Source organism: Oncorhynchus tshawytscha, linkage group LG06 (assembly GCF_018296145.1).
Source record: "Oncorhynchus tshawytscha isolate Ot180627B linkage group LG06, Otsh_v2.0, whole genome shotgun sequence".
Lineage (NCBI taxonomy): Eukaryota > Metazoa > Chordata > Actinopteri > Salmoniformes > Salmonidae > Oncorhynchus > Oncorhynchus tshawytscha.
The window spans coordinates 29,185,876-29,197,566 of NC_056434.1; the positions used below are offsets into that span (position 1 = coordinate 29,185,876).

The following is an 11,691-nucleotide window of genomic DNA, read 5'->3' on the forward strand; positions in this document are numbered from 1 at the left end:
TAATTGCATATGCCCAATAGTCTCTCTCACGCTCTCTCTGTCTCCCTCTCCCCCCTCTCTCTCTCTCTCTCTCTCTCTCTCTCTCTGTCTCTCTGTCTCTCTGTCTCTCTCTCCACCTCTCACACACACACATTTATGTACACACATACATGCATGCATACACATTATTTTGACTGTTTAGTAATAAAAACATGAAAAAACGTTTTGTTTTCCAATTCATAAATTATAATTTAATACCAAGAACAAATTTACAGCAGAATGCTTGTTTACAATAAGCTAACACAAACAAACAAGAATTGTGTTCAACTATAAACTTCCACACACACTCACATATATCACTTGCAATTAATAATCATAATCATCATAAAAAAAGTATCTATACGTTATCAATACCCTGCAGTCATATATTTTTATATATTTATATAAAAACGTGGGTCAGTTTAAACTGTTCATAATTACAATCATGTATCATTCTCTGGTCCATATGTGGCATGGGAACAGCCAAAGAGCACTGTTCAATCAACTACATAATATGATCCCTTTATGTCCAACCACAACATGGTGTCTTGTGTGTTGAAGAAAAGCCCCAAAAACAAGGACAAAATTGCTAGCTACACACACACACACACACACACACACACACACACACACACACACACACACACACACACACACACACACACACACACACAAGGCATCTGTCACAGACCAAAGGAGCAGAACACTAAGTCAAAATAGCTACTCCTTTCCAAACCAGCTCACCCTGTTTAGTCTTAGCCTATTATTGAACGTTTTGTTTCTTTTTTAAATACAAGGGCTAGTGTACTGAATGCACAGATTATATCTATACAGTCAAAAACATTTACATTTATATATATCAAAGATAAAATAGGTTAGCGACCTGTGGCCATGCATTCACAGTCTAAATACATGAAAAAGAAAACATTTTTGTCGTAATATGTATATACATTACAAACATAACTTTCAGTGCTACTAGCTAAGTCTGTCACTCAATTGAAGACGTTGTATTACCGAAAAAATGGCAACCACAGTTTTTCTTAATCACATATACTTTGTATAAAGGAAAACTCTTTGAAATGAATTGACCTATATTTACAACAATACTGCCTCTAATTAATGTTTTTCAAGTGAAATACATGAGCATAAGACTGAAGTTTCAAATCTAATAGTGTTCCCAAAGTTGTATACTTAAACAACGTTTTGATAAGAAATTACTTTTCAGGCACTTAATGCTTGAAGTGTAGAGAGGGTGACATTTCAGGGATATCGTAATAATACTGCTATTAAACACTATTCCAGCTGTAGGCCTACATAAAAGGTATATGACCCTTGACCTTTCCAATTTAAAAATAAGATATTGTATGACTAGATGTTTTGATTGATGTTTCGGCCTATACATTGCAAGACACAATGTTCAATGTATTGGTAGTTAATACCATATCTAAATGAACATAACAATTAAAATAGCTGTGCATCTACGTTTACAAGCCACACTCACCCTTCAGTAGCCCATATCTCAAAGCTTTAATAATTTTGTTGAACTGTCTGCAAATGAATGCCAAACATTTCGAACTGGGTGCATGAGGGGACACACGAAGTTGAATACAGCCAGAAAGGGGTTCATTAAACATAGGTTGCCAGTATGCAGGCTATTTCATTCACTGTTCTGTAATAGCTGTTTTACTGTCGACAGTGCCTTGTAGAATCCTTGTTCTATATTAAGAGCTGATGTGGTTCGACTGGCTCAACTTAGCAATGGCAAAACAGGGCAACCTTGGAACATCACGTAGCCTAGTCTATATTCTCAATTGGAAAGAGAAATGATTTAGCTGGATCAGAAAGTTGAACTTGAACATTAAAAGAAACTCCCTTGCCCAGTTTAGTGTGGGTCATCCTAAGAGTAAGTGCGTTTGCAGCATTAAGCATGTAGTTATAAGCCTTTCCTATATTGCTGTGGATTTAGTTTTAATTCTTGAAGAACATTTTACATTACTTAACTGTTTCAAAAGAAGTCATGGTTTTAGAAAAGAACACCACCTGTACTACAGAATCACATAGGCCGGTTTGGAACCAGAAAGGAGGAACAAAATAAAAGTACAAAAAATAGCTAGATACATGGACACAGGACAAGTAGGCTAATTTGGAAAAAGAAAACTTACTTTTTCTTTTCTCCTAAGTTTTTCCAAATACTCATTTTAAATGCACTTTATAGTTTCATTTTCGATTTGAGGATTACCAAAATCATTTTCCTTATTTTTGTTTTCGTTTTTTTTATTTTTCTTAAAAAATGGATAAGAAGCAACTTATTCCGAATGACACGGGGAGCTTTTATCTGCATTTTGAAAGTTCGATGAATGTCTCAATTTTTTTAATTCACAGTCATTTATGACAATGTCTTTCTTTGTGAAAGCAAGCTCTTGTAACAGCCGTTTTCCTTCTACAAAAGAAGCACTAACCATTCTTAACCCCTTTGTTCATTCCTTCTGCTTACTGAATTGACATGTAAGGCCAGTTAAAACTGCTCCCCGAAAGCAACATATCCCTGATGAGGGTTTCAATTGGGGTTTTACCTACCAATCGGACGAAAAACAATTGCTCTATGACCGATGAAGACACTGTGCGCAGTGAAGGCAAGCGAAGTAACAACTTCCCAAATCGTGTTGGCTGGTTGGGATACTGGCTCCGAACATATTCCTCCAGGGCGCACTGGGACTTCTCTTGCAAACTTTCCACATGGGCCACATCTGAGAGGCCACAAGCGTCTGAAAAAAAAAAAAAAACATGAATCATGCTGGACCCAAAATTCAACACATATTTACGACAGAACACTACTAATGCATAATATCCCTCTCGTTGGCAATATATATATATATATATAACGGTGACAGGTGCGCTTAAAGTACAAACAATGTTTAGTCATTTGGGCTACTTGTAAATTCAAAGAAAACATACCCTGTTTGCGGTGTTAAATCAGAATAATTTTGACTGTGGCCGCTGAAGTGTGCTTGTAGGCCATAATATAACAACCTATATTGCATATTGATTAAACAATCAAAAAACAATCCAACTGTGATTATGTATAATCAAACATAACATTCAGTTATCGCTACTAATATCAACATAAATATCATATTCAGTAGGCCTACATTATTTTCTTGATAAACTGTTTAATAATAGTCACCATTTATGTCCTGTGCATAGGCTAATCATCAATATGCTTTGTGATTATTAGTGGCACTGTAGTGCGGTGAATAAGAACAGGCTAATTCCTTTTTTGTTGCCTTATATTTGGAAACTGGCAATTGTTTGTAATCAACTAGACAAGTATCGAACTCAATCACAAATGTTTACATTTTAATAGTAGTTTGGGTTAAGGCACACAAACACACACATACACACTCGCGCACGCTCTGACAGGGTGAGAGTTGTGACATGGTGACCTCTGTAGGCTACTGCGTTGTGATTTCGCTTGAAGTAGGGCTCGAAACCGAAACAACCACAAACAGCGATTGTATTAACCAAGTCACCGTAATAACCCCCAAAAATGGCGGATCAATGATATGTAGCTTAGCAGTGCAAACTCTTGTAGTCTACATAGCCTATTCATGGAATACATAATAGCCTACATGCAATCAAATAAAGATTCAAATAGACTAAATGAAGCATTCATTATCACAACGATATATTGTTTAAACCCCCAGGTATTTTTGTAGAATTTGCCTAAACCAATAGCTAAATGTTAGTAGTTACATAAAAATAATCAAATGTTGAAGGCTTATACGTTAGATTAGTAATTGCTTATTTCTGCGTAAGTTTGTGTATTTTCACACTTTTTCTTTATTCCCCACTTTAATTATGTAATGTAATCATATAGGAGGGTAGTCTGGGTCATGACCCAGTTCTGGAAGGAGTCCATAAAATGTATTGGATCCCTAGATCTTCCTAAGAGAACAGAGGAGAATTGAAAGTATTTTCCCGAAATGTGTGTAATGTCCGTCGTGTGATCAGGCTAAATGTTGTAGAAAGGCAAAGTTGTTATTTTATTAATGAAATCTTCAATAAAATACGCTATTCCGTCAATAAAATACGCTATTCCCTACAATGTATGGCCCTCCCTGGCGAGAATATGCTACGTTGTTGTCTATTCACGACATAAACAATATATTTGATTGGTAAGCAAACTATTCTCAAAGTATAACTTCAACAAAAATACCGACAGTTTGTTTTTGATAGCATGTCTCCACTGAAATATTCGTATGAGTGACTTTTATGATGTGGGTCAAAGTTATCTTCCGAGTATATATTTGGGACAGCGCATTTAGGACATTGTATGAAGGGGCACAAACTGTTGCTGTATTGGGGGAAAGGGGAATGAATATGAATAAACTTGTTATTCGGTATTAATCTCTAAGTTCATGAATGGGAGTGGACACAAATTGAATCAAGTGTGCCTATGCCTGACCAAGCAGTAAATGCAAATGGTGGGCCATTTTATGACTAATGCCCAACAGTGCAGTGATATAGGCCTACAGGCAGTTGATAGCCACAGGCCTATGTTTTTATCCTCTAAGGGATTTTAGGACAGGCCAGGCGTTTGCGAAAATGTACACTGTTGATATATTCTATTGCATGCCTAGCCTAGTATTGTTTTCAACAGAAAAAGACAAAGCACACGTGACCTAAACACATTCTCTAAACGCATAACTGGAAATGATATATTCTATTGTTTTTTTGTTGTTGCAATTTTGAGCTTACCTGAAGTGAAGAGCACAATTGCCTTCAAGCAGCTGTATTCAGCAGAGTCAACGTGCAAAACTTTCAGCTTTTCCACTTGTTCTTGGAAGATCCTAATGTGGTCCATAAAGGCAACCACTCTGTCCGCAGACATGGGGGAGGCGTGTAGGCCAGCCGCCGCCAGAAGTGGAGCCACATGGAGAGGCATTGAGCACTGTGCGGCGTTAAGCACAAATAACTCACTCCAGGTCAACCGCAGAAGAGCCACCTGGTCAGTAATCTGAAGGTCTGGAAAGAAGGGGATATTCCTGGCCCACTCCACGGCACTGAACAGCATCCTAGCCGCCAGTTCACATATGTTCTCGATGCCCATGATGTTGTTGGGTTGCATGCATTGACTGCCATACCGGGACGTTGGGTAGGGCTCCGCTCGTAGCAGTAGAGATATATATCCGGATAAGTAGGAATGGCAGTGCAGTGGGTCCCCATTTGTCAAGGCGAACTGACCATGGTGTGGCTGTGTGGGTGGCATCCGTCCCCGTTGCACCGCTGCAGTAAAAAGAGAAACTGCAGATATTGATGCCTGAATTCTACACATCAAGAGACATTGTAATCCTCCTGACCAGGAGGCTATGTCAAATGTTGTTACACTATAGCAGTTCGAGGAATACACATGCGATGTACCAGTTTAGACATTACTTTTGCTATTCAAATGCTATGATGAAATCTATGGATCCAACATTATAAACTAAAACAATACATAGGCTACAACAAATAGGCTAGCCTACATACTTACAAACAATGACTGTTATTTACTGTAGAGATCGATACAAACATATTGCCCAGAAAAGTAATGGTTCTCTATGGAACATTTTCGAAGTAGGCTAGTTATAAATCTGGGTTTTACATTTTCATTTTGGTGTTTGGCTACAACAACATGAGCTCACTAGAAGCACAAAGGCAAGGCAGTCCCTGCATGTTGTAACCCTTAACCTACTTAGAAATCTATTCGGCTAGTTTTATATTGACTACTATTTTCGACTGATCATTGAATATAACAATTTTAATGATACACGTATGCCATTTTCTATGTACAGCTCAGTTTTCTGGTCGAGATTAACACGACACGTAATGCGTGGGATTTAAACAAGCTGTCTCTTCACTACACACTCGCCATAATAACGTTGTATATGCGCTTGTATTCAAATACAGATGCATATCCATTTTGTCTCTTCCAAGAGGACGATTCAGTTCTAATAATCTCCATCCAAACTCTTTTGACTATTGTTTGTGAAGGCCACATCATGAATATAGCGTTTAAGAAATATAACACTTCAATCGAACGATAAAAGGTAGGTTTGCTACGATCGGTCTTAAGCACTAAATTCTGACGGCCCCATAGCGTGCTTCGGCCGCGTAGCCTATGGAAGAAGAATCCGGGAGAGAATATGGGAGACGGAAACACATACAGTTACATAATTCATTCAGCGCAAATAAATCAACAAGAAAATAAAAATCCCAATACCTTCCCGTCTCATGCCAACTTTCAGACATTTTTTGAGGCGGCAGTACTGACACTGATTGCGATGGTGCTGGTCAATGGGACAATTCCTGTTGGCACGGCATGTGTAACTGAGGTTCCTTCGTACGCTCCGTTTGAAGAAGCTTTTGCACCCCTCGCAAGTAAACTGGCCATAGTGTTTACCACTAGATTTATCCCCGCAAACAACGCATTCTATGTGCTGTGGCTGCTGTTTCTCCGACTGCATCGTCTGGTTTGTCGGCGTAGACTGTACAGTGTTGTTCGGGGGTCCTTGGACGGTTGTCTGAGGGGTCGGAGGGGCGACCTGAGAGCCTGACAGATTCATCTGAGGGGTCGGAAGGGATAGTCCTCCTTGAGATTGCGAAGAAAGGGTACCTTGGGTCTCAGACACATCGTCCTGGGAGCCTCTCCACACTACCATTGCCATATCTATCAGTCAACGGAAGGAAACTTTTTGTCTGCCGTTTTTGGTTTTGCGGTGCTTGTTTTCTCAAAAGAATGCAGCACGCTGTAATCAAAATTAATAGTAAAAATAAAAAATAAATGCCAAAAGCCTACTGTTGTCGATTGTTCGTTGAATCTTCGAAAATGTCAAATTATATTGCTGTTGTAGACGATGCGAAGCACACGTTTTAAAACTGATGTGATGGCGAGCTGAATCGCAGCCTTGCACTTAGAGGCCAAGTCCAGGGGCGCTTGCAGTCAGCCATCCAGGATATCTTTCAAGGGGGAAAAAATAGCAAATGATTGCGATAATGAAATGAGGTAGCCTATTCAAGAAACGGAGCAGTACGTTGAACGTAGGCGACGTGACAGCAGCATAAAACACACAATTGATGTAGGCTACACACTAGCAGCAGAGCGCTATCAAGTTCCAGCTCAAGTCTTGATGAAAATCATCAACTGGTAAAACAAATATTGCTGCTTCTCCCTTTTCTTCTTGTGAGGTGGTGCGAGCAGCTGAAGCCAATGCTTTAGTCAAATATGAAGTCAACTCTCCGACAAGCAAGTGATAATACAACAAAAAGATCACAACCTATAGAACCTCCTTCATGCACGGAAAAATAATAAGAAAAATAACAGAGAATCAAAGTGATCAAATATGTTAAAAAGGGTGAGGTTAGGAAGTGATTGCGAATAGTAGGAGCTTGGCTGGCAGAATGCTTTCTCTCTGATCAGCTCACTGAGCTCTCTATATAGTGAACTTTGACACGACTGCTGCAACTTAGCACATGTTACCATGGAGATGAGCTGCCATATAAGGAAAGTGACTGTGTTTGACTGGTCAGAGCTCATGGACCTCCCCCTGAACCCCATTGGCTAGTCGGTACTTGTGCTACTTGGTGCCTTGCCAAAGCAGGATAGGGGTCGAGAAGATGCTTGGTCCTAAAAGGAGACGATTTAGAGGAGAGGACCGTGCTTCTAATTCACTCACATTTTTCATTAAATATACATGTAAATTCATGTTCAATGATTACATTCTATGACCACATAATGTTTCTTATGTGACTGAGTATAGCTTAAGTCAGTGGGTCGTTGCTATCCGGGTTTCTTGGGGTGTCCCTTGAAGTTTACATTTAAAATTGTTAGGTTAGGTAAGGGATATCGTTAAGGTTAGGGTTAAGGGTATGGACGTCTCAAGGATCCCGGAGAGCACTAACCTAATAAATGTTTCCTGATGTTTATTTTTCCTTACATCTACAAGTCTGAGAGAGGTGAGGATGGTATTTTTACATCTGATATATGCTTTCATGGGATGGAGTAGCCTATCATGCTCCTGCATTAATGTCAAACTTCAGTCTACCATTAGGCTACATTAGAGATTGCAGAATGCAGTAGAAGTAGGGTATCATAAATTAATCTAGATTAAATTAAACATTATTATACGATATGGCTTTGTACAAAACAAACAACAACATTGCTTGTTGAAAATGTTCCTGTCATTGCAACACATTTGCTGTATGAAAGGTGCATACAAATAGGGCTATTATTGTTGTTTTATTAGACTGATTAGGACATATTATCAGAAAACTTAGCCTATGTTCATTCACAATGCTGTGATGGTACATTGTATTACAATATAGGCTAATAGCTAATATATGCACCATCTTATTTCAGAACATGCCACACCAAGACTTCCTTCTATCAACTCACGCATTGGCCTATTATTAAATTCTTTCTATTTTTTTTATACTTCTGATTGTGATGATTAAGAATACCTGTAGGCTACACATTTGCAAGTATATGATCAATTGCTTTTTATAGAGTTACAATAAATTAAACACAAGCACGAGGGATTGTAATCGTTAGTCTATTCTAGTCTACAAAGTAGGCCTATTTTAGGTAGCCTTAGCGTCCAAGATGTAGCCCACAACACAATGATTTGCCATGGACATAGCCTATATGAGAGTTTGGACCTCTCTCTCAATTCATATCAGAAAACCCGAGATATGGTGAGCTATTGTTAAAAAAAAATGTTGGTTCATGATTTCTAGGCTATAGCTAACAACATTCATGGAGTGTATTTGAAGGTTGTTAAACGATATCTGTATATGTCTTAATCTATTATCATATGCTACATATGTCACATAGGCCTGAGTGAATGGTGTTTCATTTGAAGACCAAGCATATCTATGAAGTATTTAGCCTAAATTGGCCCCTATATGCTCCTTGAAGTTTCTAATCTGAGCATTGTTAGCTGGTACTTTCAAAATCACAATGGGGCTGTCAAAGTTGGGTCTTGTGAAAAATTTACAGAGCTAAATCAGAGCATATGCTGTCAATAGGGGGATACAGAATAAGGGATCTATTACAGTATCTGGGTGCCCCCTAGCGTATGGATCCTTTCTGTCTCAAATCGAGATTCAATTCCGAGGAGCCTTCCGACATGGAAAATGCCTCGTTCTCTCGTCTTCCACGTTGACCAAAGTAACGTGCTCCCATTTCAAACTGAGTGTTTTAGAAAATGTCTTCTAATTGACTTGGACTTCGTCGAGGTATGCGTGTAGGTCTCTGTTTCGGCTCTTCATATCCTATATGCTCTGTAGGCACAGTTTGTATGGGTTTTTATTCGTTGATTGATATAATACTTGGTCTTGAGCGTAACAGTCATTCTAAAGTTAACGCCAGGGTCTACATAATATCCCTGTCTGCAGTGTATCTTATTGTTGTATGTTGTGGAGTCTACAATGTTGTATTGTTGTGGAGTCTACATGACCACTCCATTGGTGAGTATAAACATTTTGTCATGTTTGTTTCCTTAATGAAATGTTTGAATGTGAGCGCATGCTTGGCATTAGGTAGTTGTATTGGTCGTAAATAAAACGACTATCAAAATGGAAACATCAAAAAGCTGTTTAGTCTTAAAACACCACATTTTTTTTTACATTAAAACATCGCTAAAACCTAATGAGTCTTACCAAGGCTACAGGCAAACGATAAAGATACAAGGACGCATAACCAGATAATTATTGTCTAATCGAAACATTAATTGCAATACATATTGAGCAGAAACACATGGTAGGCTACATCTAAACCCACCTATATGTTTCATAAAATAGATCGTGAGATTATTGTAGACAATAATGTATATAGGCTATTCTCACAAACGTACCAAATGCATACGTCGATTCGTCCGCAGCGTGAAGCATCTTCTCTCATCAGAATATCTACTAGTCTTCTCTTTTCGATATAATGTCGAGAATAGACAGGCAAGGTGTCCTTTCCAGACGGAACGAAATAGTTCAATTTATGTGCTCAACTTAAATCGTGTAATGTAAATGGACTTGTCTTCATAAGTAGTGGTTGATATGGCTGTCTTTAAAAAGGAGAAAAGTACAAGCAATATGCTCCTGTGCGTGTTTTCTGTTCTATAGTATGGATAAAAACGCGCCTGTATGCGCCTGCTTTGTGTGGGCTGGATGAGAGGTATAGGGAGGGGGTGAAGTCAGAATATAGACAGACACCTGTTTGTATTGAAAGTAGTGATGCTTTTATACATTATCGCTTCATTTGTGTCAGAATATTGGATGTAAATCAGTTTCAACATATAACACCAATAGTCTAGCTGACAAGTGGATAACCCCAAATTGTAAAATATCTCTTCGTTGCTGAACAATGTATATCAGTGTGTTGTAACAACTCTATTATTATTATTATTATTGGTAACACTTGAAAGTATTGGTAGACCAATTATTGCTGTTAATATTACTATTTGCATTGTGGTTGATGTGGTTGACAACCACAACTGTTGTTAGTGAACAGGGTAAGGAGAGGTTTGCTTTCAGATAGGCGCATTTCAATTGAGAGATAGCTTCACTGATAGTAGGCTACGTTCTCATCCTCATATGTCTTCAAACAATCTTCCACTAACACACTGAGAGAAAGACATCGAGAGGGGGACGGAGAGAGGGGGGAGAAAGTGTAATTTGACCTGACCTCTGTACTGAGAGAGCGAGACTATACGGTTGAATATATTCACAGTTTTTGGTCCTTTGTGAAGTTCAGGGGGTGAAGTATATATTTTCATATGGCCTTTAAAAGCCTTCCACACATTCGCATTTAAACCGTTAGCCTACTTTTGTTGATTAGCCACGATAGGCCTATAGACTTATGTGTGGACAACGAAAGCTATAGAGATGACAAGTAATGAATAACAACTAATGACAGCAATAGGCCTATATGGGCAGTTTCGTCAATTGAAAAGTAACAGATTTGTCCTACTTTTTCACATTCTCTGGATAAACTTATGTCTATGATGAATCAATGATAAAAGTAGCCTACAGTTACAAAATACATTTTCCTTTATTTTTGGTGGTGCACTTCTTGGCTAAAATGACCCTCTCAAGACAGAATCTAAAAGCATGGGCTATAGGGCACAGCAAGCCTCCATACACAATAGCGCCCCCCCATCGGGACCTACATCGATTAGGACGAGACTCGAGGATGTCGCCACACTAAATATTTACTGATCACACACAATTTTCAGGATCTTTAACGATTTTCCATTCTCAGTCCACCGAAAAGCTGTAAATCACTTTATTATTGTTTGTAAAGCAAAGCGCGCACTCTGGGACACAGGGCTTTAAGATGTGCCCTGATCGAGATGAGCGCAGTTAGGTGAATCGATAGACAGTGAATGGCAAAGTCAGTGGTTGATTTCATGGTCGTGCTTTGAAAAAGACTTCACTCATGTAACAGGTTAAGCTAAAAAATGAAGCAACAGTACAACCTTTGTTCACTAAAATTATGTTTAGTCAACAAATGAATTGACAACGTGATCTTAAAGCTGGAAACCTTAGTTGCTACATGTATTTTGGACTTATAAATTAATCATATACCCATTGATTTTAAAGAATAATGAGCTTAGTTCAACTGTAGTACCCTATCATGTT

General features: G+C 38.6%; 1 protein-coding gene across 3 annotated transcripts; it reads right to left on the minus strand.

Annotated features, from left to right (window-relative positions):
* Positions 1 to 390: 390 nt before the first annotated feature.
* Positions 391 to 10,149, minus strand: nr2f2 (nuclear receptor subfamily 2, group F, member 2). Of its 3 annotated transcripts, none has more exons than XM_024423549.2 (3): positions 9,912 to 10,149; positions 4,777 to 5,304; positions 391 to 2,783 (listed from the first exon to the last, which is right to left on the minus strand). In XM_024423549.2, the coding sequence occupies exons 1-3, from the start codon at positions 9,946 to 9,948 to the stop codon at positions 2,509 to 2,511; spliced, it is 840 nt and encodes a 279-aa protein (XP_024279317.1). In that variant the 5' UTR covers positions 9,949 to 10,149; the 3' UTR covers positions 391 to 2,508. The 3 variants fall into 3 exon arrangements, with proteins under 3 accessions (XP_024279317.1, XP_024279314.1, XP_024279315.1); XM_024423546.2 differs by lacking the exon at positions 9,912 to 10,149 and adding an exon at positions 6,281 to 7,486 and having other exon boundaries at positions 4,777 to 5,322; XM_024423547.2 differs by lacking the exon at positions 9,912 to 10,149 and adding an exon at positions 6,281 to 7,485.
* Between the last annotated feature and the right edge of the window lie 1,542 nt (positions 10,150 to 11,691).